This window comes from Hyperoodon ampullatus (genome assembly GCF_949752795.1).
Source record: "Hyperoodon ampullatus genome assembly, chromosome: 13".
In the NCBI taxonomy this organism is placed as follows: domain Eukaryota; kingdom Metazoa; phylum Chordata; class Mammalia; order Artiodactyla; family Ziphiidae; genus Hyperoodon; species Hyperoodon ampullatus.
Window position 1 is genome coordinate 9,280,220 of NC_136926.1, and position 27,988 is coordinate 9,308,207.

The 27,988-nt window shown below is 42.4% G+C and overlaps 1 protein-coding gene across 1 annotated transcript; it reads left to right on the forward strand.

Annotated features, from left to right (window-relative positions):
• Nucleotides 1-204: 204 nt before the first annotated feature.
• Nucleotides 205-27,984, forward strand: TCTN1 (tectonic family member 1; the record flags this gene model as incomplete). Its single annotated transcript, XM_079717979.1, has 14 exons — nucleotides 205-424; nucleotides 3,841-3,961; nucleotides 9,379-9,509; nucleotides 10,864-11,015; nucleotides 12,547-12,634; nucleotides 14,757-14,866; nucleotides 16,545-16,565; nucleotides 21,303-21,446; nucleotides 22,229-22,354; nucleotides 22,733-22,820; nucleotides 23,353-23,491; nucleotides 25,089-25,251; nucleotides 27,279-27,404; nucleotides 27,841-27,984. The coding sequence occupies 14 exons, from the start codon at nucleotides 205-207 to the stop codon at nucleotides 27,982-27,984; spliced, it is 1,773 nt and encodes a 590-aa protein (XP_079574105.1).
• Between the last annotated feature and the right edge of the window lie 4 nt (nucleotides 27,985-27,988).

Below are 27,988 nucleotides of genomic sequence, written 5' to 3' on the forward strand. Positions count from 1 at the left end.
CTCCCCGCCCCCATCCCCGCCTCTTGCGGCTGCCCCGCCCAGTCCCCGCCCCCGCCCTCCGCCCGCCTCGCCCAGGCCCCGCCCTCCGCCCCCAGTCTCTCGCGGCCTCTCGCGACCCTTCCCGTGATGCCTCGCACCCAGCCGCCGCGGTTGCCTGGTAGCGCGCGGTCCTTGGCTGCTAGCTGCGCGGGTTTCCGCTGGGTGATGGGACTGCGGGATCTCCCGTCACTCCTGCTCTTGCTCCTGGACTGCTGGGCCTCCGTGAGCGCTCAGGCCGGGGACACCCCAGTGGTGACGACGGAGGCCCTGAACTCCACGAAGCCAGCCCCGACGACTTTCCGACCTGCTGTATCTCCTAGGCCCCATGAAACCCCCAGGGCTCCCAGGCCCTCCTCCGGCTCCAGGCCCACCCCGCTCACGGACGGTGGGTACCAAGTGCCAATTCCTGGGGATCTACAGTGATCCAGACTGCGGGGGGTGGTAGCCCGGGTGAGGATGTAATAATAATGGTAGTTAACGTTTATTGACCACTTATTGTGTGCAGGCATTGCTAAGTGTTTCATAGGCATTAATTCTCTCAACAACCGTTAGAGGTAGATGTTATTATTCACTGTCAGACAGATGAGAAAACCGAGACTCAGAGAGCCCAAGTGGGACAATATAAAAAGCTTTGAAAGTACTTGCAGTGGTCTTGGACAACATTAATGCTAAAGGTGATAATGAATGAATACTTGCTTGCAGCTTTGCAGCTGAACACAAAATTAAATCGAAAGTTTGTAGACAGTTGTGGGAATTCAGTGCATAGGATACGTTGAACTTTTCACTTATCAAAAAGAGACGCAAAAAGTCTAGTTTACTGAAAGTGACTAGGTAAAGGACCCCGTCTGTTGACTTGAATTATAAGAACCCAGGATTCCTCCTGTGTTGAGTTGGAGGTGGGAAGTTATGGGGTGAGGGGTTATATCACTTCTTAAGATTCATCTTTAGGGATATTTAACATATTTCTCAGAAAGTGATCTAATCCTTGAGTCACAGATTTGGTGACTATTTAGTAATCTGATTCGACATGGATGACTTCAGGGGATAGCTGTGACTCCAAGATAGAGTGCAAACTTTTGTGAATATGCATTTTTCTGGGGTGAGAGTTCATAGCAGTGAGTAGTTTGTCAAAGGGGTTTGTGATCTCAAAAAAATCCCTTTTAAGTCCTCTGACTGTAACTCCAATAGGTATGCAGTATTTTTTATCCCGTCTTAAGAGAAAAAGATCTTTTCTTAAATTGAGTAAGGTTCAGTATTAGTAGATGGAAAAGTCATCATTGGCTGACATTCTGAACTCTAGGACTTAACTTCAGTTACTGAACCATTATTTCTCCTTTATAAGTTATGAGTAGTCCTAAGAAAAAGTACAGAGAAATATATTTGCTATTTCAATATAAAAAAGCTTTGTTTTATATCAAAACTATTTATTTGATGAATTAGTAGGGAAGTTAAGTGATAAATTGGGACAGAATACAGCAAAGTATTCAATATCTGAAATTCTCTAAGATTTTTTGGATTGAGTTATCTTTTATCCATGTAAATATTTCATCTGTTAATGCACTTTCTTCCCAAAATGAAGCTGTTCATGAACCATCATTAATAGGTGTTCAGGGCTGTTTTTCCAAAATGGGAGGATGAATTTACACTTTCCTTCGTCTTTTTAAAAATAAATTTATTTATTTATTTATGGCTGTGTTGGGTCTTCATTGCCGCGCACGGGCTTTCTCTAGTTGCGGCGAGCGGGGGCTACTCTTCGTTGTGGTGCGCGGGCTTCTCATTGCCGTGGCTTCTCTTGTTGTGGGGCATGGGCTCTAGGCATGCGAGCTTCAGTAGTTGTGGCACGTGGGCTCAGTAGTTGTGGCTCGCGGGCTCTAGAGCGCAGGCTCAGTAGTTGTGGCACACGAGCTTAGTTGCTCCGCGGCATGTGGAATCTTCCCGGACCAGGGCTCGGACTCGTGTCCCCTGCATTGGCAGGCGGATTCTTAGCCACTGCACCATCAGGGAAGTCCCTTTCCTTCGTCTTTTTAAAGGGCCTCTGTTTAGACCTGTGCAAGTAATGATAATAAATGACAGCTGGCATTTATTAACTGCTTACTGTGTAGCAGCCCCTGTGCTAAGCATTTCATCTGTGATGTATCTCATTTAATCCTTATAACGTTAGGATGTTGGGTTATTCCCATTTTTCATGTTAGTGAATTACTTGCCTGATTTTAGGTCACACCCTGGGTACATGTTGTAGCAGGAGACTGAGTGGAGTGGAGAACTGGGCAGCCGTTTGCAGAATGGGTTACAGGTGGAAGAGAAGGATGATAACTTTCATCTTGAATGTGAGCTCTGTTCATTAGTACCCTGTAGACGTGAAGAGGCTTGGAAGAGCAGCTGAGTGCTACTTAGACCCTGGGAGTGCTCAACAGATACTTGTTGGCTGATTAAGCATACTCACATGGATAGAGACCTTTTTTTTTTTTTTCCTAAGTAGAGTTATTAAACACTATTGCTTTGTCCCTAGCAGTCTTATAGCTACCTACCTACAAAGGCTTTAAGTTTTGTAAAACAAATCAACATTAATTTTGAACACATAAGGCAGGGTGCCTCAACACTTCTGAGCACACAAAGGAGTCCTTGGCTAGAGGGAAACATTGTAAAATAATTCATAAATGCAAATAAGAATGTTGTATGTATTGTCTACCAGCATTTGCTTGAGATCCCTTTTTAAAATTTGTTTGTGCATGAAATCCTTTTTCAAAAAAAGGAAACATTACAGGTAAGATTGAAGCACTGATCTTATTCCCTCCCTTCCAGCAGTAATTAAACTACCATGAGTTCAGTATTTATCATTCTCATGCTCTGCTATCTCTTTAAAGGTTTTTTGCCCCCGTTTGACAGACTAAAATAGGGAATTAAAAATCCAGGTAGTTATCATTATTAAGAATTAAAATTTGCTAAGTGGGGCTTCCTACCTCTTCCCATGCTTTTTTTTTTTTTTTTTTGGGGGGCGGTGGGTACCCGGGCCTCTCACTGTTGTGGCCTCTCCCGTTGCGGAGCACAGGCTCCGGACGCGCAGGCTCAGCAGCCATGGCTCACGGGCCCAGCCGCTCCGTGGCATGTGGGATCCTCCCGGACCGGGGCACAAACCCGTATCCCCTGCATCGGCAGGCGGACTCTCAACCACTGTGCCACCAGGGAAGCCCTTCCCATGCTTTTATTGTCTGAATTACGAAAGATATTTCTAGGATCCCAAGTACAAAGAACTTGAGCCAGTTTGATTCTTGGCCAATAGCCTGTGAATGTGGGCTCAGCTTCAAAGCTGCAGTTGACGTCTGAGGAGAGGAACAAGATAGAGAACCCTGATTCTCGGCAGCCTTAAGTGGGCCCTTCCTCTGAATTGGAATCTCCGGAGGAGGGGCTCAGGAGTCTGCAGTGTTAAACTGGTGGTTCTTTTGGTCAGGCAAGTGATCTACCGTGCTGGTTCTTAAACGTTTTAATTATCAGCATCACCTGGAAAGTTTTTGAAAAACACGTGTCTGGTTTCATAGTTAGCTACCAAATCAGAGTCTTTCTAGGTAGAACACAAACAGAACTTTCCAGATGAGTCAGATGATTAGCCACTTTGGGGAAACCTTGGATGGAGGAGTGCTCAAACTGACTTATTTTCACTTCACAAATTTCCCCCAAAGTGCAATAGGAAAAATAAAATGGACCTTCTGTATGAGATGGATTTTTGGTACCTTGCAGTGGCAGGAGGCCAGTCACTACCTGTTGATTGTGACGCTCTGCACCCCACCTTTCTTGTTTCTGTAGTTGCTGCTCTGTGTGTCTGTGACTTGTCTCCAGCACTGTGTGATGTCAACTGCTGTTGTGATCCTGATTGCAGCTCCGTGGATTTCAGTGTCTTTTCTGCCTGCTCAATCCCAGTTGTCATGTAAGTTTGACACATGCAGGTTTGATAAAATTGGACCAAGGTTATAAAATTTGGGGACAGAAAGCGAAAACTCCCCCAGGCTGAAAAACGCAAACCTGATTTTCTGAATTTTGCATCATTGGTTTGGAATGCTGTCCAAACCAATATGTAGAAGAGTGTCTATCCCTTATTTGCATCCAGCCAGATGATAACTCAGGCAAAAGAGAAGAGAGTGTACTTTTTACAAACGGTATAATGAAATCTCTGTGTTCAGATATTGAATTACATTTCACTGTGATTTGTAAACAGATAAGGTGTCACATTTTTGTATCTGTGAATTAGTCTCATGTATAGCCTAGGGTGAAAAGTACAGTTTAATTTTACAGCTTTTGTTGTAGACATAATACTTGTAACAAAAAATTAAGTAGATAGGAAAGCTTTGTTTATACATTTCTGATGGACGAATCTACCAGGAATTCTCACAGTTCACATTGTCTAGGAGAATAATGGAAAATGATTCCCAGTCGATTATAAGGTAAAGAAATAATCTCTTCTGATTTATCTGCTTCTCATAATTCAGATAAAATAGCAGCACTTAGGAGAGGTTAATTTATACAGGATGGGACCAATTTATTATTCAGAGATAGCTAATTTACATTTAGTCTTATATCAAGTTTTAGCGTTGAAACTTGATAGGTTGAATGCTTTTTGGAAGTGTGATGTGTTTTTCCCATGGGAATTTTTATTGACCAATGGGAAATTGAATCTACTTCTGATATTGTAAAAATGCTTGGAGCATGGGGTGTTGTAGTCAGATTATTTTTCTGGCTAGCTGGACTATATTGTGGTTCAGTCTTTGTTGAAAATCATTCTGTTTTCCTGTCTTAGTAAGTACCAGGAGCCTGAGAGTGAGGTATCTGCTCCGATTTGAGATCATTATTTAGAATGTAATTGTTTAAAAAAAATTAGCCAGTACTGTAATTTTAGATATAGACTGTTTAGAGTGGGGGTCAGCCAGCTTTTTTCTGTAAAAGGCCACATAATAAATACTTTAAGCTTTGCAGGCCATAATGGTCTCTGTTGCAACTTCTCAACTCTGCCATTGTTGAGCAAAAGCAGCATTGACAATATGTAAATGAATGGGCACGACTACATTTCAGTAAAACTTATTTACAAAATTAGGTGTGGTTTGTGGACCTCATGGTTTAGAAGTTAGTGCCCTCAGGAGAGGACCTCAGAATTTTTTGTTAGTTTTGCTTGTGACTTTCTCCTGAATATGAAGTGTAGAAATACTGAAATCAAAACTAATAGTCCTAATTAGTTGTGTGTTCTTGTTATGTAGATTCCAACTCATAAAAAGTTTATTTACATTTGCTGAACTGTCATCAGCTAGTGCTATCATCCAATAACTTGTAAATTTATTGTTAAGATTATTGGATTTATGTCTGTTTTCCTCATTAGATGTAAGCTTCTTGAGAGTAAGAATTATCTTTTATATACCATTTACCACTAGTGCCTAGCACAGCTCCTGCCACATAGTTGGCCCTCATTAAAAATGAGTTAAATGGATGAATGAATTTCTCCCCTCCACCCCTAACTGACCCTCAAGTATCCCCTTTTGACTTTCTCTACCCAGGCAGAAACCCAGGCCAGAAACCTGGAGGCTACCTTGACTCCTGTCTCTTCCTTGCCTTCTCACATCTAAAGCCGTCTTTCACATCTCACCATGCCTTTCTTGAGCCCTCCTGTGTGCCAGTACCAGGGATTTAAAGATGAGTTAGACATGGTCCTGCCTTCAAAGAGCTCATGAGTAAGGGAGACAGATGAGTGGATGGCAGTTTCTGCCCCAGACACTAGGAGAACTCAGAGGAGTGGGATCTAACCCAGACAGTGGGAGTAGGGAGGTCTTTCTAGAAAATAACTGAGCTGGGTTCTGAAGAACAAGTAGAAGTTGGCCAGCACAGAATCAGGAAGGGCATTCCAGGCCAAGGGAGCTGCATGGGGGTGAAGGAGTACAGCCTGTTGCCTTAACTGCAGGTAACTCAGCATGGCTAGGGAAGGGTGGAGCCAGAGGAGTGTGGGGAATGGCAGGGGTCAAATTCTGAGGGGCCTTGTGTGTATGCTGAGGGGTTTGGATTTTTCCTGAATTCTTCAGGGGGCCGGGAAGTGAGGTGATCAGATTCCCAACTTAATAAATTCAGCAGCAGCATGGACAGTAGATCACAGGGGCCAGGCCTGGTAACAGGGAACCAAGCAGGAAGCTATTGCAGATGAGGATTAATAGGTGCCCTCTCTTTTACCCCTGAAGGTTGTGACAGTGGGACTAAAGAGAAATGTACGGATGTGATACTGATTCACTGCACAGGATTGGAGAGCTGCCTGACTCGAAGGGGAGGGGTGAAGAGTCCCATTCTGCTGAGTTGTCTTTTACGATTGCCCTCATATTTATCCATTCCTACTTCCTTCCTCTTCAAAAGCTCACACCTCAACTTATCACTCACTTGCTAAAGAACCTTCAAAAACTCTCATTACCTACAGAATCCATAACCTGGATTCATATCCATCCCAGCCTCTTTCAGATCTTATTTCCTACTAACCCCATCTGGTATCCACCATCCAGCCCACCTTTGGTACTCTGTTTTCCAGGTACCATCAGTACATTACCTATCCTTGGCCAATGCCATTCTTGTACTTGGATTAGTGTCCCATTCCCTTTCTGTCTAATTCCTACTCATCCTTTAAGGCCCAGTAGGACTCGTAGATTTTTCAGTGCTGTATTTTTTCTTATTATTACTACTCACGGTTTTTCGAAAATATTCTTTATGCCTATGATAACAACTGATATACCATTAGAACTATACATTTGGAGAGCATTTGGAAAAGAGGCCAGCTACAAAATAAATCAATACCCCAGCAATAAACATTCAAAAAATATAATGGAAATGGATTCTACTCATAACACCAATAGAAATTTAACATAGTTAGAATTAAACTTAACTATTCAGAATTTTTGTGAAGAAAAACTTCAAAATATAGTGAGACATAAAACATTTGAATAACTGGAGAGATACAGTCTGTGTAGTGGGATGGGAAGAATCATTACTTATACATTTCAATTTATTATAATGTAATTCTAGTCAGATGGGAGAGGGATAATGTGTCAAAATGATTCTAAAATTCATCTGGAAGAATAAACAGAACAGCCAAGACATTATTGAATAAGAAGAACAAACTACTAGGTTTAAAACAGTTGTAACACTATAATAATGAAAATAATGTGTATTAATTCAAGACAGATTAGTAGGTCATTGGAAGAGAATAGAAAGGCCAAAAATCAGTTGTGTGTACTGATTTTACACCAGCTAATTTTTTTAAAAAGTATTATTTTTTTTCTACTTATGTATTTAATGTAAATATAGTATTTCATCTCTGTGGAGTAAAGGTTGGATCATTCAGTAAATGATGTAGGATGATTATTTAAAAACAAAAAACATTAGGTTCCTGCTTCATAGCATTACATCGAAGTAAATTACCAAGAGATAAAAACGTTAAAAAAAATTAATGAGCAAATGAAAAATATAGGTGAACATTTATTAATCTTGGGTTAGGGAATGTCTTTTAAGCATAAACCCAAAGGCAAACTATAAAAGAAAAGATTGACAACTTCATTATTTAAAAAAAAATCAGGTACTTCCCTGGTGGCACAGTGGATAAGAATCCGCCTGCCAATGCAGGGGACACAGGTTTGATCCCTAGTCCAGGAAGATCCCACATACCACGGAACGGCTAAGCCCGTGCACCACAACTACCGAGCCTGCACTCTAGAGCCCGCGAGCCACAACTACTGAGCCTGCGTGCTGCAACTACTGAAGCCCATGCACCTAGAGCCCGTGCTTGGCAACAAGAGAAGCCACTCCAATGAGAAGCCCGTGCACCGCAATGAAGGGTAGCCCCCATTCACCACAAGTAGAGAAAGCTCACATGCAGCAATGAAGACCCAACGCAGCCTATATATATATATATATATATATATATATATGGGTTCTTATAAGTCAATGAGTAGACAAACGTTCTAATAAAAAATGGTCAGGCCTCCCTGGTGGCGCAGTGGTTGAGAGTCCGCCTGCCGATGCAGGGGATACGGGTTCGTGCCCCGGTCTGGGAGGATCCCATATGCCGCGGAGCGGCTGGGCCCGTGAGCCATGGCTGCTGAGCCTGCATGTCCGGAGCCTGTGCTCCGCAACGGGAGAGGCCACAACAGTGAGAGGCCCGCGTACCACAAAAAAAAAAAAAAAAAAAAAAAAAAGGTCAACTTACTGAAGAACAAATACCAGTGAGCAGTAACTATATGGAAAAATATTTAACCTCACTAGTAAAGAAAATTCAAATTTAAACAATGAGATGACAGGCTTTTGTCCATGAAATTGGCAAAGGGTAAAAACTGAATGATGATATCCAATCTTGGCAAGAGTACAGGAAATACACGCTCTTATTACTACAGCATTGGTGAGGATGCATCTTGCCTTTCTGGAAGGCGATCTGGCCGTATGTCTCAGAAGCCTTAAATTATGTGTGCCTACCTTTTGACCCAGCAATTCCACTTCAGGAGATACGGCCTAAAGAAATAAATGGCGATATTAATAAAAATGTATGTACAAGGATGTCATTATAGCATTATATATAATCGGGGAAAATTAGAAACAGCCTAGATCAACAGTAGAGGATTGGTTAAAAAAATTGGGAGTATCTTAATAAATTGGTATACAATGAAGCTATTTAGTATAATAATACAAAAACATATTTGATGATATGGGAAATATTGGGCACTATATATTAAGTGAAAAAAGCCTTAAAGCAGTATGTAATATGATCTCATTTTTGTTATATCTCTATGCCATATCTGTATTAGTATCAAATAGATTAGTGTTTGTTAAGTCTGGGATTGGTTGAAGACTTATCTATACTGTAACTTCTAAGCCCTGAAACTTCCAGATGACGTTACATTTTCTCATTCTCACAATCCTTTGTGAAAACAGCTTTATTCTAAAGACTAGGAATTTTGGATCCATTCTGGGTACTTATAAACAATCTGAAGTTCTGCAAAATTTTATGTAATTGATTCTGTCAGAGTTTGCAAGGTTCATTTACATCAAAATTATACTCTGATCTATATTCCATACTTGACAAGATTTTCTTAAAGGTGATTCTAGTTTTCTTCATATTTTCACTGTTAGAGGAAGAAGTTTAAAATGCCAAACAATTTAACACTGAATAAACTAAATAAAAGTGGATTCGATTCTAGCATCGCACTTTCGTAAATATCCTCCATGTAGTTGTTAACATAGTATAGTGCAAACATCTGACAGTTTTAAAATAATCTTGCTAAGATTGTGTACATTTGCCTTAAAACTTTGTCTTATTATTTTTTTAATTTTCAGGGGTGATAGTCAGTTTTGTAGTCAAAAAGCAGCCATCTATTCATTGAATTTTACAGCAGACCCACCTCAGAGAGTATTTAAACTTGTTGACCAAATCAATCCATCTATTTTCTGCATTCACATTACAAATTGTAAGTATTTGATGGTGATATACTTTGTGAAACTCTGAAAATTTTTTTCTTTTATGGAAAAATGTCCCATTGTTAGATTTAAAGCAGTTATTCTGTGGCTTGGCTAGAGTTTATCTTGAGGCCATTCCACAGACAACTGCAAGTAACTTTATAAACCTGTGGCCATGCATGTTTTCTTTAATTGTGCTTGTGTAGTTATCTTTTGAAATCTCATACTTTATTTCAAAGCTGTTTATAATATGTAGACATGCATAGGAATCTAGATTTATTTAGGGGTGTGTGTGTGCGTGTGTGTGTGTGTGTGTGTGTGTGTGTGTGTTTTACTTTATTTCCTCCTGATTTAATAGTTGAGAATCAGGTTCAGCTTTGGTTTCACGTTCCCTTTTTCTCTTTTATTTTTACTAAGAATATTTGCATGAAAACAGGATCTTTATTTTTATCTGAGCATTTAGCTCAGTTAGGTGTCTAGTTCCAAAGTACATGTGAGTGTAAAATGTTATCAAGATATCGAAGATCAGGGCTTCCCTGGTGGCGCAGTGGTTGAGAGTCCGCCTGCCGATGCAGGGGACACGGGTTCGTGCCCCGGTCTGGGAGGATCCCACATGCCGCGGAGCGGCTTGGCCCATGAGCCATGGCCATTGAGCCTGCGTGTCCGGAGCCTGTGCTCCGCAACGGGAGAGGCCACAACAGTGAGAGGCCCACATACCGCAAAAAAAAAAAAAAAAAAAAAAAAAAAAAGATATCGAAGATCAGAGACACATTTATGGTTTTATCAAACTTTATCGTCTTTTCAGAGTGTCTTTATATTTTGGTTTTGTTCCTTTGCACTTGAAAATTTAGGCGATTGCTCTGTGATTTGTAATCTGAGGTAATGACTGGTCAGTCATTGTCATGTTCTCTGACATAACAGGCCCAGTGAACATTACCAGCCTGTTCCCTCCTCCTCCCACCTCTCATGTACAGGGCACATTATCCTCCTGGGCTTTGGAGGTGGCTGTGTGAGGGTAGAAACTGGGTCTTTCATTCCCATAGCCATCTGGAGAGAGTTGCCCCTTAGAGGTTTATGCAGCAGATGCCTCAGTCCATTTGCCAGAGAAAGAGATTGATTATTATTTGTTTCTGTTGTGCTCTTTACCTGTAGGCTTTAGAAACTATTGCTTCCACAAAAGAGAAAGATCCTATTTATTTAATAAGATTCAAGAAATCTTGGGGAAAGTGAATATAAAAAGAGACACTTTAATGTCTTCACATCAGCCTTAATGCTACTGAAAGTTGTTTCCAAAATACTACGTATGTTATATATACTATACATGTTATATTTTATACTGATCTAAAACGTTTTTTCTAAAAACAGATAAACCTGCATTATCCTTTATTAATCCAGAAGTGCCTGATGAAAGCAATTTTGATAAATTGATGAAAACATCAGATGGCTTTTCATCGAATGCAGAATCAGATGTTTCCTTGACAACCAAACCGGATGCTCCAAATACTGCAAAATATGAGGTGAGCCAGGAACTTAAGTCCACTCATCCCGTCACAAATATCTTGTCTTTGTAAGTTAACTTTTCAGTTTGTTCCCAGTAAACGGGCTTTTCTGAGACATAGAATTCATATTATAAACTAAAAAACTTAATGTGTGTGCCTATAGATCAAAGATCATGAAAATTAAACTTGAGTAGTTGAATTCTAACAGGGTTTTGAGGCATTTATTCTGTGGTAAGCTTGCATTTGTCTCTGCAGAATTTTTTCTTCTTTTCCACCTCAAAAGATGCAGCAAAGTGGTTTCTTCTTTGCAAAAAAAAAAAAAAATTGCAAAAATTTGCAAAGATGCAAATTTTATGCATCTTCCCATGTCACTATGAAAGTTACCATTTCTTGAGAATTTCCCATGTGCCAGGCACTGTGCAGAGCTTTTCAGACATTATTGCACACAACCCTGGAAAGGATATGTCATTGTCTCCATTTAAGTGATGAGGAAAACATAGGTATAGGAAGGAGCTAGTGTTGGAGCTATATTTTACTGGTACAAAGTATTCCTTCCATGGATGTGTCGTTATTTATTATTGAGTCATTCCACTATTTAACAGACATTTGTTTCTAGTTTTTGCTATTGTAAATAATCCACAATAAACATTCCTATAGGTATATATATATATATATATGTATATATATATATATATATTTTTTTTTTTTGGCTGTGTTGGGTCCGTTGCTGTGCACGGGCTTTCTCTAGTTGCACCGAGCAGGGGCTACTCTTCACTGCGGCGCGCGGGCTTCTCATTGTGGTAGCTTTTCTTGTTGCAGAGCATGGGCTCTAGGCACGTGGGCTTCAGTAGTTGTGGCACGCAGGCTCAGTAGTTGGGGCTTACGGCCCTGGAGCGTGTGGGCTTCAGTAGATGGGGCACATGGGTCAGTAGTTGTGGCTCTTGGGCTCTAGAGCGCAGGTTCAGCAGTTGTAGCACACAGGCTTAGTTGCTCTGTGGCATGTGGGATCTTCCTGGACCATGGATCAAACCCATGTCCCCTGCATTGGCAGGTGGATTCTTAACCATTGCGCCACCAGGGAAGTCCCTAGATACATATATTTTTGTCTGATTAAATCCTTAGGATATGCTCCTATAAACGGGTTAACTTGGTCAAAATGAATGGGAATTAAAAATACCAATACCAGATTGCTCTCCAGAAAGATTGCAGGAATTTATACTCCCAGCTCTAGTGAAGGACAGGGCTTGTTTCCCCCTTGCTGGCACCTGTGTCAGCTTCCTACATACCCTTCCAGTGGAATAGAAATAAAATTGCCTAGAATAAAAAAGCCTGCAAATGCAGTAACATGTACACAGAAACACACATCCTTAAAAGGAAAAGGGTGGGACAGCTAGAGGTAAGCTCCCTGCGGACAAGGACCACATCTGTTTTTTAATCACCCCTGTGTTCCCGGTGCCTGCAGTGCTGCCTGTCACATAGTAGGTGCGCAGTAAGTGTTGAAGGAACGCCTTAGTAACACCATGACAGCTGTTTTTTGTTCTGTTTGCAGTATGGGGTTTATCTGCAGACTTCACATTCATTTCTGAGATTTCCTTCTCCCCTTACATCATCTCTGTGCACCGATGATAACCCTGCAGGTAAGAGAGTGGGCAATTTTTTTCCTCTGCAAACAGAGTTTGTTCTTAGTTTATATTTATAGTAGTCATAATTAAACAGACTTCGTAACTAGAAACAGAGAGTCTTAGAGTTGAAAGAGGCCTCAAAGGTTGTATAGTTCAGTTTCCCACCCAGTGCCAGAATATTTCTACAACATGCAGTCACTGTTTGAGCACTTGCAGTGATGGGGAACTCACTACCTGTAACCAGCCCATTAAGTTGTTTAACTCTTCCAGTTGTTGGAAAGTTCTTTTTTAAAAAATATATTTATTTATTTGGCTGCAGCAGGTCTTAGTTGCAGCATGCAGGATCTTTTAGTTGCAGCATGCAGGATCTAGTTCCCTGACCGGGGATCGAACCTGGGCCCCCCTGCATTGGGAGTGTGAAGTCTTAACCACAGGACCACCAGGGAAGTCCCTGTTGGAAAGTTCTTTCCTCACTGGAGCTAAAGTTTGTCAGTAGCTAACACTGATTAACTGTATGCTGGGTATTGTGTTAAGTGCTTGTATGTGTTTTTCCTTGTGATCCTTACAGTGATCCTCTAAGGGAGGGTGGTTTTCATTCTTTAGATGAGGAAACTGAGAAACGTTCAGTTTCTTACTCAGGCGGTGGTGGAGCAGGGATACAACCCATGCAGCTGCCTCCCATGGGTCCTGCTTCTCCTTCAGGAGCATCATAGACTCCATGGAGTAACCCTCTTGGCAGTGGAAGGCAATAGGCCTGGCTCTCCAGTCCTTAGCCAGCCTCACTATGCAGAAACCTGCTAAGCAGTGGATGATAGTATGTGGCCTAATGAAGCAACACTTGCTACATGAAGGAAAATGTGTTCTATTGAATAGATGCTTAACCTTGCTCACACAAAGGAACAGTGTAAATTAAAACGAAACTGAGGGACTTTCCCTGGTGGCGCAATATTTAAGAATCTGCCTGCCAATGCAGGGAACACAGGTGTGAGCCCTGGTCCAGGAAGAGCCCACATGCTGTGGAGCAGCTAAGCCCGTGCACCACAACTACTGAGCCTGCGCTCTAGAGCCCATGAGCCACAACTACTGAGCCCGTGTGCCACAACTACTGAGGCCCGCGTGCCTAGAGCCTGTGCTCTGCAACAAGAGAAGCCACCACAATGAGAAACCCGTGCACCTCACGAAGAGTAGCCCCCACTTGCCGCAACTAGAGAAAGCCTGTGGGCAGCAACGAAGACCCAATGCAGCCAAAAAAATTAATGAGAAAAAAAAAACCAACGAAACTGAGATACTGTTTCCACCTAATGGATTGGCAAAGCGTAAAGAAATTTAAGTCTGTGGATAAGTAGGCACTTGTCTATATTGCTGGTGGGACTAAAAATTGGTAAGGCCTCTGTGAAGAACACTTTGGTATTATGTATCAATATTGCCAATGGATATGCCCTCTGACCTAGCTTTTCTACTTCTAGGAGTTGGTCCTACAGAAACTCTGGCCCACATGCAAAACAATAGATTGCAGCATTATTATGGCAAAGCTGGAGACAGCTTCCATTAGTGGGGAACTGGTTGAATAAATTATGGCATGTCTATAATAGAATACTAATTCTCCCTAAAAAGAGTAGGAGGAAGTTCTTCATGTACTGAGATAGACTGAACTCCAAGATACATTGTTTAGTGAAAAAAACAAAGGGCAGAATGTATATTGTGAGTTTGTTTCCAAAAGGGGAAAGAAATACTAAAAAAAAAAAATTTATGTGTATACACACATACACACACACATATATACACATACATATATACATACACACATGCTTTTATTTGCATAGGATATTTCCAGAAAGATACACAAGAAGCTTCTTGCTGACTGTCTCTGGGGAAGGGAACTGGTGGTTGCTGGAGGACAAGGGTTGGGGGGAGACTTCTCTCAATATCTTTTTGTGCCTTTTGAATTTTGAATCATGTGAATGTATTATGTATTTGAAAAATAATTTTTTAAACCCTATATTAAGCATATTATATCTGTGTCATAAGTTTGCAGTTTTACTTAGATTACAATTTTTTAGTTACTGTTGGACAGTTAAAATTTTTCTTGTTTTAAAAATTTTTTTTCCCTTTCCCTTGGGAATGCTACGATTTCCAGCATTTCTGGTTAACCAAGCTGTTAAGTGCACCAGAAGGATAAATTTGGAACAGTGTAAAGAAATTGAAACCCTGAGCCTGGCTTATTACAGCAGCCCTAAAATTTTGAGGGTAAGAATTATTTTGAAGTGAAACTTGATTCATTGGGTTTATTTTCTGTTCTTTGTACCCTTTTAAAATATGATAAGTAGGGCTTCCCTGGTGGCGCAGTGGTTGAGAGTCCACCTGCCGATGCAGGGGACACGGGTTCGTGCCCCGGTCCGGGAAGATCCCACATGCCACAGAGCAGCTGGGCCCGTGAGCCATGGCCGCTGAGCCTGCGTGTCCGGAGCCTTTGCTCCGCAACGGGAGAGGCCACAATAGTGAGAGGCCCATGTACCGCAAAAAAATAAATAAATAAATAAATAAAAAATAAAATATGATAAGTAGAGCATCATTTCAATACATGATTGACACTCAAAATTTTTCTTCTCCAGTTCTTTGGTCTACTGATACCAAAGATATTGAAATAATCACTTAAAATAATTTTTATTTTTATATAGTTAGCTCATATTTTGCTTCCTTTTTTTCTTTTGCTTTCATTCATTTTGATGGTAACCAATAGTCTGTCTCCTGAATTAAAAAGACCTTTATTAATAACCAAAACCTTTAGAATTATAAAAACATCTTAATGTCTGTCACGGAAATGATCATGTTAGCACCACAAAGTTATCTTTCTGGTTGGCAGATGAAATAAGCGCCCAGGAAAGAACAGGAAATAAGTTTGCTGGAGAAGAAGAGGCCCCTGTGTGAAGAGGCCCCTTCTTCCTGGTTACGGTGACTGAAGCCTGAACTGAATAGATGAGAGGCCACTGGCCTGCTTGGTGGGTGATGTGAAGGGTTGCAAGGGGAGAAGACATTTTTCAGTGATTAAAAACCATATGATTATTGTGAAAGCCCCCTTCCCCCTCCGATTTCTGGAGTGTGGTGACGGGGGCGTCCATGGCACCTGTATTCATCTGGGCTTCAGTTTTCAGAATCAAGTTGAATCTTTCATCTCCCTGCCCTTTCCCTCTCCCTCTCTTCTCCAAGTCAGCCATCTATGCCTGTGAATTCTTCCAATTCGTGTGACTTCTCACAGTTGTCCTGGAAGCAGTCCCTCAGGCATGCAGGCACAGTTCTTTTTCAGCTTAGCCCCCCACCACCAGGTCCACTTATCCCCCTCCCCAAAGCTCCCACTGGCCTAATAGGGCATCTTGGGGTTAGAGAAGTGGGATTGGCAGTGTGGGGACAGGAATGAAGGGAGGTGGAGCCCTTCAGGAAAAGAGCTCCGGCTGTGCTGGGGAGGCAGGAGCCTGGCCTAGAGGGGCCTCGGGCTACAGGCAGGAAGGCCACTTAGGAGACTGGACATTGCCTGGGCAGGCAGTGGTGTCCTTCTGATGAGGACAGGCGCAGCGCAAGTGACCAGGAGGATGGGAGCCATGTCTTCCCTACAGTGTTATGTCACTGATGACCATATGGAAAATACTGCATAATTACACTGAAGCATGGAGGCTTCCTGAGACTAGCTCTGTTGGGCTGGTCTCCTGAGCTCCCAATCTGAAGGAAATGAATATAGAAGGGAAATGTAAAGTTATTGTGACACAGATACAAAAATATATAGGTGGCAAATCTTGATTAAGGAAATTCTGTTTTCCTCTTTGAGAAGTCTTTAATAAGATGAATGTGCCCTTTAACCCACAGTCTGAAAAAGCAATAAAAATGCTTCTTTTTGTTGTACTTAACAAAATTTGTTGTTCTTTTTATCTAGGTGCCTGGTTCAGGAACAAAGGTAAGAGTACTTCTTAATGGAATTATTGTCTTACTTTGGAGCGTTTGAAATGAATACACTTATGGTCAGAAGGGTACCTTACTGCCAATAACAAAAACATTTGCCAAAAAGCAAACAGAAATGAAATAGGGAAACTCCTTAGTAGACCATCCTTTTGCTATCACAAAAGGGTCAGATTTTCAAATTCCTTAGTTTTTGTAGTCCACACTTGTTCATGTTTAAATGACGTAGCTGTCTTGACTGACAATGGGTGTGATTGGCTTCTGTGCTTTCAGGGCATCCCTTGATATCTTCTTGGCCTCTTGTCAGGAGAGCTGGCTAGCTCCCAGGATTCTGCCTGTCCAGTGTAGAAGATAGAAAGAAACCTTTTGCCCAGTGAATGTACACACCTGTGTAGGAGGTGAACACTCTCAGTGTAGCTTCCAGTGTTGAGTTGCAGGTAGGTTCTATTCAAAGCCTTATGGCCCCAGCTCAGGGGCCCTATAGAGCTGTGGTCAGGAGGCCACGGTCTCTTTGCAGATATGTCAGAGAGAAGTATGGTGGATCTACCTCTTACTCTTGGGGCTGCACCCTGTGCCTGCCTGTGAATACAGTCCCCAAGGAGGCCAAGGCAGTGGCCTTGTCATAGTCTCCCAGAGCCTGTGGAATTGGTTGCCCTTGGTTCAAAAGTCAGCTTTGCTGTTGTTTTCTTGTGTGACATATGCCTCAGTCTCCCCAGTTGCAAGTGGATGGTAGGTCTCTGCCCCAGAGGCTTGATGTAAGGCTCAAGGGAGAGAATGCACATAATGTAAGACTCGGTGCTTGGTGCAGCAACTAGCACGCAGGAAGCACTGCGGACAGTAGTACCCACTGTGATTGATTTCATTACGTCTCTGGACACAAACATGTTTGAGATAGACATTTGGAAAGGAATGGTTGTGTGACTTTGGACTTCACACTACTGTGTGTGGGCTTGGATTTCCTCATCTGTGAAGGTGGTTTCAAACTTATTTCAGTTATAGTGCTTCTTCAAGTGAAAGAAGGGAGAGCCTTCCCTGGTGTGTAACATGGAATGAATCCAAAGCCCCTAGTTGGGGCTTCCCTGGTGGTGCAGTGGTTAAGAATCCACCTGCCAATGCAGGGGACACGGGTTCGAGCCCTGGTCTGGGAAGATCCCACATGCCGTGGAGCAACTAAGCCTGTGCGCCACAGCTATTGAGCCTGCACTCTAGAGCCCGTGAGCCACAACTACTGAGCCTGTGTGCTGCAACTACGGAAGCCCACATGCCTAGAGCCCGTGCTCCACAACAAGAGAAGCCACTGCAATGAGAAGCCCGCGCACCGCAACGAAGAGTAGCCCCCGCTCGCCGCAACTAGAGAAAGCCCATGCACAGCAACGGAGGCCCAGTGCAGCCAAAAACAAATAAATAAAAATAAATTAATTAATTTTTTAAAAAACCCAAAAAGCAAAGCGCCTAGTTGGAGCAGGGGTGGGGTCAGAAGCCCTTTACCTGCCTGACCTCCCCATCTTTCTCCTTTTTGGTCCCTGTGAGGAACCCTACAGCTCCCAGGGACCCAGTTTGAAAGTCATATAATAGACTAGCTCTCAAATACTTCCAACCACTAAAAAGTGCTTTTATTATAGCATTCAAAGCTTGAACTGTCTGTGGGGACAGCCGCCCTGTATGCCATATAGTGTTGGTACTAAGATGGTGCCTAGTCGGTACTGGGCACTCAGTGGGTTATGTATTAATTGAATGGATGACTAAGGATTGATTCAATCAAGAAAGGAAGACCTCTTGTGAGGGATAATAGGACGTTACTCAAAGGCACGTGCTATGTGCCAGGCACTGCTCCAAGTGTATGTGTGTCTGCAGTCCTTTAGTTGTCCCAGTGATTCTAGGAGGTAGGTCCTGTTGTTGGCACTCTGGCATGTGAGTCACAAAGAGATGACTTAGCTTGCCCAAGGCTACACAGCAGGGAAGAGGCAGAGCTGGGACGAGAAACCAAGCTGTCTGGCTCCAGAGACCTTATTCTTAACCATGACATTGGACTAGCTCTACTGTGTGCCAAGCCCTGAGTTTGGAAGTTTCACACACGTTCTCTCTTTGCGTCCTATGGCCACACAATCAGGAAGAGGCAGACTGCAACTTCCAACTCAGATCTGTGTGACACCAAAGCTTGTGCTCCGCAGGATATCAACTAATATCAAGGATGTGTTTAAATTCTTTTAAAATGCATCTTCCAAGATCTGTTAGAGGATGAGGAATATAAAAATCGGATCCAGTCTCCCCATTAATAGAAGCCCATTGTGATTGCTTGGAATTATTGTCAATATCTGTTGAGCCATCAATGAAAGATTGTCATGGCCCTGTAGTTTCATTGTTAAGTATGCTTTAGTTCTTTGCCAGTGGGTAGTTTGGGAATGGGATATGATTGAATAGGACATTCAGGAAACCAGAAGAGCCGTACCATTTTCATTCTTGTGTCTGGTCCAGTGGATGGTGATATACTAGTGCAGCTCTTGCCACTTACACTCATCCCTCAGTCTTTACAAAGCCAGCTGAGCCCTTCGGTTTCTGCCAGCCACACCCACACACCATGGGAATGGCTCCATCAGAGGCTGATATGGAACGGTGTGCACTTTCTTAGAACACAGTGTCATTGCTGAATCAGGGCATGTTCAGATAAAGGAATCCAGGGTTATCTTTTGATGACTTGATTAAGAGCTAATTAACCGGTAGCATGGGACTCCCTGCGTAACTCTTTTTTTTTTTTTTTTTTTTTTTTTGTGGTATACGGGCCTCTCACTGTTGTGGCCTCTGCCGTTGTGGAGCACAGGCTCCGGACGCACAGGCTCAGCGGCCATGGCTCACGGGCCCAGCCGCTCCGCGGCATGTGGGAATCTTCCCGGACCGGGGCACGAACCCGTGTCCCCTGCATTGGCAGGCGGACTCTCAACCACTGCGCCACCAGGGGAGCCCCCTGTGTAACTCTTAAACCCAGTGGTGAGACTTGTTATGCAGAGGACGTTGTGGTGACTGGTGTTGCCCTCCTGCGACTCCATCACATGACATCTCATCTTTGCTTCTGAACCACGTCATGTTCTTATATTAGAGGTCTGACTTACAAGGATAGTTGCTGGTCTTCTTGGTCATGGGAGCAGTACATAAGAACTCCTTGTTTATCTATAAAATTACAGCTTAAATACTTAATAATTTTGAATTATAAACAACATAGTACATGGTTAAGGGCAAAGTTCAGAGCAATATGAACAACTAGATACAAATTAGGTTCCTTGGGCTTCCCTGGTGGCGCAGTGGTTGAGAGTCCGCCTGCCGATGCAGGGGACACGGGTTCGTGCCCCGGTCCGGGAAGATCCCACATACCGTGGAGCGGATGGGCCCGTGAGCCATGGCCGCTGGGCCTGCGCGTTCAGAGCCTGTGCTCCGCAACGGGAGAGGCCACAACAGTGAGAGGCCCGCGTACCACAAAAAAAACAACAAAACAAATTAGGTTCCTTCCTAAACAGTGGTTTCTAAGAGCAGGCATTTAGAGCAAACATCAGACTTGTCTCATGGTACAAAGAGGCCAAAATATGTAGAGGTTTGAGCCATTTAAAGGATTGCTTGGTGCTTTGTCACTCTGCTGGCAATCTCCATAAGTGAAAAATGTCCTTTAATAGCATTGGTCTAACCAGGGCTTCCTGATTTTGCTTTAAAAATTTGTTTTGTCTCTGTTTTTCTTACTCATGATCCCACCACCCATTGTGTGCGTGTGTAAGGGTGTGTGTAGAAGTTGTGTATAAACTGGGTCAAGCATATATTCAGAGAGGTTGTGGGGTTTTAGGAGGATGGACCCTGGGATTGTGTGAAGAATGTGCACATGCATGTGTACAGTGAGTGCGTTTATCAGTAGGAGCTGTGGTTTGGAGGTGAGAGTGTATGTGTGCATTTGATGGTGTGATGGGAGTTTGTGTGTATGTGTGTGTGTGGGATATAATTCATGTACTATAAAACTTACCATTTTAAAGTGTACAATTCAGTGGTTTTCGGTATATTCACAAGGTTATGCAATCATCACCAATATCTAATTCCAGAACATTCTCACCACCCCAACAAGAAACCCTGTGCTCATTAGCAGTTACCCTTCATTCTACCCCAACCTTCTCCCCCAGCCCCTGGCAACCGCTAATCTACTTTCTGTCTCTATGGATTTGCCTATTCTGGACATTTCCTATAGATGGGATCATGTAGTACGCGGTCCTTTGTGTCTGGCTTCTTTCATTTGGCACAGTGTTTTCAGGATTCGTCTATGTTGTAGCATGTGTTAGTGCTTCATTCCTTTTTATAGATGATTATTTTTATTTATGATATTCTTTTGTATGGATAGACCACATTTTATTTATCCATTCATCAGTTGATGAATGACAACTGGGTTATTTTCAGTTTGGGGCTATTAAGAATGCTGCTGTGAACATTTGTGTACACGTTTTTGTGTGAACATGTTTCCAGAGGTAATCACTTAACATTTTGGTTATATCCTTCTCAGATATTTTCTTTGTGAATGTATGCATGTGTTTACATATAAATATCTGTGTTTTTGCAAATGTGGAATTCTAGTATGCATATTGTTCTATAGCACGCTTTTCCCTTCTTGGCGGTGTATCTGCGGAGGTGTTTTTCAAGTTTTTCGTTATTTTAACCCATTCACCTCTGTTGTGGTGTGTCTTTAGTAATCCAGGACCTTACTTTGCAGGTCCCTATCACTGTTCAGTCCATCATCATTCAGTCTCTAAATAAAACGCTAACCCGACTGGAAGACACTGACACTGATGTATTGAGGCCGCTGGTTCTTGTCGAGGCTGGGCATGATAAAATCTGCACTAACATCATTCTTGAGGTAGGTGCCCAATTTGGCTTTGAAAGTTTGCTCTGTTTGTGGGCGACTCAAGTTGCGTGGTGATGAGGGGTAACTGGACGCCCTCCAAAGGGGGCTCTGGCCATCCGATGGTATCACTTTTCTTGTCTTGGCCTCCTACTTCCCTTTATCCTGTCTCATCAGAGGTCGCTTCTTTGTCTCTGAAACAATCGTGTGATTTTTCTCCACAAACCTAGTAACTTAAAAGGATACATCAAAATTTGTTGTTGCTGCTGTTGTTGTGTGTTTTTTTTTTTTAATATTTATTTATTTGGCTGTGCTGGGTCTTAGTTGCGGCACACAGGATCCTCATAGTGGCATGCGGGATCTTTTAGTTGCAGCATGCGGGCTCCTTTAGTTGTGGCATGCAGGATGTAGTTCCCTGACCAGGGATCAAACCTGGGCCCCTTGCACTGGGAGTGCAGAGTCTCTTCATCACTGGACCGCCAGGGAAGTCCCACTGCTGTTATTTTAGCACATTTATCTACACAGATAGGCTGATTACATTCTGCTCAGACCAGCTGATTTGGAACTTACGTAATTGGGCACAGAAAGGCTTAGATGCCCCTGTCTGTCAGCTGGGGCTGATGCTGAGGTAACACCTCCCATAATCCGATTGGACAGGAGAGAAAAGCTTTAACATGTGGAGGGAGAAGTAGGAAAGGATTTGCCTCCTAGATACATGCTTTTTTATCTGAGTTATTAATACAGGTACAGAAATTTATTAGAAACAGGTGTATTTGAAGTATCATTTTGTTTTTTAGGTGAAGTATAGCCTCACGTATACAAATGCAGGTGAGATAATAAAAGCTGATGTCTTTGTTCTTCTGGGAGCGGTTAGCAGTGCAATGGTTCCATTCCAACAAAAGTTTGAAATTTATTTTATTCAGGTAAGTTTGATCAATTTTGTATAAGTATGTAATTGCCAAGTATAAAGAAATCATGACTTAGTGGGAAAAAAAATCTCAAATTAGAAGTATTACCACATCTAACCATTTGTATGGAACAAAGGGCTTGCATGTAGCCTGTGGAGTTTGTAATGAAATCAAGCCAGAGTGCTTGTATCTTTTCTCTTCCATGTGAGCTTGTTCTTTTACAGCATGATGTACTCCTACACTCAGCAGATATATTTATAGTTCTGAGTAGGGAGAGAGATTCTTTTATTGGTTGGTAATCCCACATTTTATTATGAAAACCATTTCATTTTCTCTCTGCCATTTCCTTATTAAAATGAGAATTACTTGGGGCATTTCTGCATTGTCTTCCAGCAAAATACAAAGCCAGTTGCTCTCAGTGGAAACCCTGGTTATGTTGTGGGACTCCCGTTAGCTGCTGGATTTCAGCCTCAGAAGGGATATCCTTTTTGGCACCATAGAGAAGCTTGATTTCCCTGTCCACGTGTGTGGGCTGCACTTCTTATTGCTGAGAGTCCTGAGGGCTGGACTTGAGAGACCAGTCTCGCCAGAGCTTCCTGTGGGTGGCTCTGCCTGCACAGCAGGTGGGGCTGTGTGGAGCCTGACAGTGTGGAGCAGTATGGCCCAGGAGACTGTCAGTGTCTTACAGTGAAAATCTTAAGACAGAAAGCTTGACAGACATTTAGAGGTATTTAATTTTATACTTAAACAGAGACTCTTAAACAAATTGAGTGATTTTGAAAATTTGGAGTTAATTTTGAAGGGCCTGTTTCTGAGACGTTTTCTCTTGAGGATCTCCTAATCAAGGAAAATAGTTATAACTATTTTTTGCCTTCTTCTGGGAAATAACTGTCAAAATTCCCGAGACCTAGAGGAAGGGATATTTGGGTCTCTCTCATGTGACTCATGTGACACCATCTCCTAAGAATCAGCTGCTTTAGTACTGGGCAACTCCCTTAACCTTCTGTGAATGTCTGGGATTATGCAGACCACAAACAGATATGGACAACTTACTCTTCTTCGTAGCACAGCTGAGCAAGACTGCTTAGCAATAGCGGGGATCCGGACCCCAGTATTATTTGGTTACAACATGCAATCTGGCTGTAAACTCAGGTAAGAGAGTAACTTGCTTCTGTGGGAGCCCATTTGTGTTGGTCAGAAAACAAAGCATTCTTACCCTGCGCATTTTAATCAGACCTCTGCATCAGCTGACAAGCTCATTAGCATTATTATTAGTGGGTAGTAGCAACAGTAACAATAACTTACAATGATGTAGTTTTGGTTTTCTAATTTTAATTCTCATAACCATAAACCATTTGTCATGATTCAAAGGAAAGTGTTACAACCCTTGCGCTTATCAAATACGGCAGAGTAAAAATCTCAAGGCGTATGTTTTGTTTCTAAGGTGGCATAGCTCTTGAGTTCATAGCAAAAATATGTTCTCTGAAAGTCCTTCCTTTATTTCTGAAGTTTAATGTACTCAGCACAACAAACCCAATGAGAGGCAGCCTGAATGTGATCTGTTTTTAATTTATCTTTTTATTATCAAACATAGTGTAAAATGTCAAACAGCTCTTCATAGCTTGTTCTAAAGACAGCCGTTCTTACCTTCATTTCCCCCATCCCAGAGACAATCACTTGCAACTCTTACAGCTGATTTTTTGGAAATTCCAATATTTTTTGGAAATATTTAAATAACCCACACGTAATGCTACTTCTTGATTTTTTTGGTTTTATGACTTATTTATTTTTAATTTTAATTTTTTTATTTGAGTATAGTTGATTTATAATTTCAGGTGTACAGCAAAGTGATTCAGTTATATTCTTTTCAGATTCAGATTCTTTTCCTTTGTAGGTTATTACAACAATTGAACATAGTTCCCTTTGCTATACAATAGGCCCTGTTGCTTATCTATTTTATTATGACTTTTATTATTTATTGAGTTCCCACTGTGGAAGATGAAGATTTGGCTCTTTCTCCTTTGATCCCCCACCCCACCACCCACTCGCTTCCCATCCTTATGTCTCCCCAGGGTATCTACATCATTATTTTGGTTAGAACAATATTCACCATTTACATCATTCTGATTGCTTTAGACTAGCACTTCTCAAAGAGGGTTCCATGGCATACACTTCCATAACATGTCAGCAGGGGTAAGTCTGTGGTCCAGTATGTTTGGGAAACACCAAATTAAAGTTAAAAACATGATTCCTTACTAAGTAAGCACTTCTCAGAGCCTTCAGTACGCCAGTGTACTTCAGGGGGAACATGGGTATGCAATAGTTCCCAAATTTTTGGCCATGGAACCCTTCTTGTACAGAGCCTCTCCATGGAATACATTGTTTTGGATTCATCTCCCTGGCCAACCAAGATTTCACAAAGTGAGAGACACTTTAACTTCCAAAAATCCCCTTTTAGAGAGTGAGAAAAGAAACTAGAGAGAATATGCGTGTTGTTGAGGGCTGTAAAAACTGCAGGTACGATATTCTATAATCAGATGTTATGGGTACTAACACTGTATTAAAGTGATGCATTTTGCAGATGTAACATAAAGGCTAATACCTTGTCTCTCATTTTTAGTACTTTTTGTGTACCAGAGAAATGTCAAAATAAAATATGACCCTGACACTTATTTAAAAAACAAAAAACAAAAAACTGCAGGTCTGAACAATCACCTCATTCGGTTGACCTTGTTTTCTTTCCCAAAAGACTGACCAAAGCTATCACATGTCAGCTGGTAGCGCAGAAGGTGGAGAGCCTGCTGAAGGGCCAGGGCTTCCCAGATTATGTGGCCCCTTTTGGAAATTCCCAGGCCCAGGATGTGCTGGACTGGGTACCCGTCCACTTCATCACCCAGATGTCCCACATGAAGGTAAAGGGGGAGAAGCTGAAGGCCACATGCTAGTGGTCTCTCCAACGTGCACCTGCCCCTCACTATGGGGAGGTAGAGGCAGTGGGGGAGCTGGCGGTGGGGGGCTCTGGGTAGGAGCTTGGGCTTTGTCGTTAGATGAGCCTGGATCTTGAACACTGATTTTGCCCCTAGTTAGCATTGTCACCTGTGGCCAGTGGTTTTACAGGTTTGAGCCTCTGTTTCCTCTTCCGATAGCTATATTACTGACCTCATGGGCTTGTTGAGAGTTAAATGAGGTAACATTCATGATGCCTAGTGGTCACTCCATAAATGGAAACCACTACCAGTCACCATCCTATTCCCTGTTGGTGTTATGTAAGGCCTTCTCTAGGCATCGTGAGATGATAGGTAAATGTCAGGACTGTTTCAACAAGACTTCCGTCTGCAAAGCTGTCCCATCCATTGTTCCCTGGTCTATAAAAGCAGTCCGCATGTCAGAGCTTTCAATTCTAAAGTTCCCAGAAGAGTTTAATGGAAGTTGACGTCCTCCAAATAGGTTCTGGATCACGTGTGGTTCTTCTGCCCACCTTTTTCTTTTGTCTCAGCAGTCAGAGTGTGGGCCAGCCCCTGTCACCGCAGGCGTGCTCCCCATCTTATCCTTTAATTGCCTGGCTTTTTCTTGTCACAGTTTCTTCAGGCCTCTCATTACCTGCTTAGCACATTTAAAGCATGGGGATCCTGCCCTCCCCACCGAGTCCCCAGCAGGGACCCGTGGTTACTCAGTCCCTGCTGTTCAGCTAGGTCTTGGCTCAGCTCTGCTGCTTCAGTGAACCAGGCAAATTGCTTCTGGTTTCTCAGAGATGGTTAAGACATCCAGTTATTACTTATCCCTCAGAAGGGAAGACACAGGTTGAGGGGAGAGGGGCAGCAGTGCAGACACTAGCACTGCCGGGGTCTGTGCTGGTCGGGGAGCTCAGAGGGCCTGGAACGGGTTCTCTACCAGCCTTCTAGGCATGGCCAGCACAAGAGCATCTGCTAAGCCCAGTTGATACCAGCTGTGTGTTGCATCTTTTCCTAACAACAGGATATTCTCAAGGATTTTTCAGCTTGCAAATTTCTTAAAAGGCAGTTCTAAGCCAAGGAATTCCACCCGTGCCTTTTTGGCAGGCACCAAATTTAGCAGGCCTGCTAGCTTTTCATGCCCTAAAGAGATGTATTTTTAAAAACTTTTTATTGTGGAAAAATGTCACAAAAGTAGAATACTCCAGTGGAACTCCATCTCCCCGTTGGGCAGCTTCCACATTATTACGTTTGCCAACTGACGAGACTGTAAAGGCAGGAAAGAGGTCTGGGCCTCCTCACCCATGTTCCCCTTGGGGCTGAGCAAACAGGGGTCCTGGGCAGAGGCCTCAGGCCCAGGTCCCAGTGTCGCCTGAACTCGGGCAGCTTCATTTTGGCACCAGCACTCTTGGTGCAGAGGGAGAGTTAACATCTTTGACAGCTTAAGATGCCGCCCGTATACCCTGATGTAGCATCTTAATTGCCAACTGATGAAATCAGATAAGTGAAAAGGAAGCACTTGAATTTCCTCTAAGTGCATTTTAACATGATATGCAGTCAGGTTTCATTTCTGTCTGTGAATAATACCGTTCTCCCTCTCCCCCCTCCCCCCGTGCCAACTTCTCTCCTCAAGTATCTCTGAGGTAGATGTAAACAGGCAGGTACAGTTAGAGCTGTTAAGGCCCTGGAGGTTCCACAGTTGGGTATTGGGGTTACCACAGCTGCCAGGTAATGCTGGCCTCTTTAGAGATGGGAAGGGATGGAAAAATTATGCTTCAGGTGTTAAAATATTTTTGGAGCATTGAGTACTTTAAAATATGTGCTTTTTCTAAGCTGTTTTTATCTGAACTTCTAGAGTCTATTCATCCTCTTGTTCAGAACATTTTGTAATATGTGAAACATTTTGTAATTAAAACTCTGAACTGCAGATTAAGTTTGACTTGAGGTTGTTTAATACTCAAATTGATTAATGGCATTTTGTTTTGCAGGATTCTTGCCAGCTCCCAGTGGCGTTGGCTATAGAAGTGAAGTGGACTAAATACGGATCCTTATTGAACCCACAGGCTAAAATAGTCAATGTAACTGCAAATCTGATTTCAACCTCGTTTCCCGAGGTAGGCCTAATTTTAAAGGTATAGGTTAAGACATGAGTCCAGACAAAACTGTGATAGGTGAAATTTATTTTGTAAAAAAGATAATTAAAATTTAAACAATCTGGATTCTTAAAACAATTTAGCAGTCATTATCTTTTACTTGGAGAAAAAACTCCCCTGAACACAGGGGTTTTATTCACATTAACATTCTTGTTTAGACTTGATCTTTAAAACTCTTGTCTTGAGTTGTGAATGACATCGATGTGTTAGGACAACCTGAGTGAAAATTGTATCTCTCCTCTGAGTTAATGGCTGATTAGCCCTCCACGTACCTACCAGATTCATGAACCAACAGTGGTCGGGTGAGGAAGGAAATGAAAGCTGTCCCATCTTTGTTATCCTGGTGAACACACTGGATGGCAGGGCTTGCATCACTCTGATTTTTTTTTTATTACAGACCAACTCAGGAAATAAAAGGACAATTCTTATTTCCACTGCGGTTACTTTTGTGGATGTGTCTGCACCTGCAGAGGCAGGCTTTAGAGCTCAGCCAACCATCAATGCTAGGCTGCCCTTTAATTTCTTCTTCCCGTTTGTTTGACGTA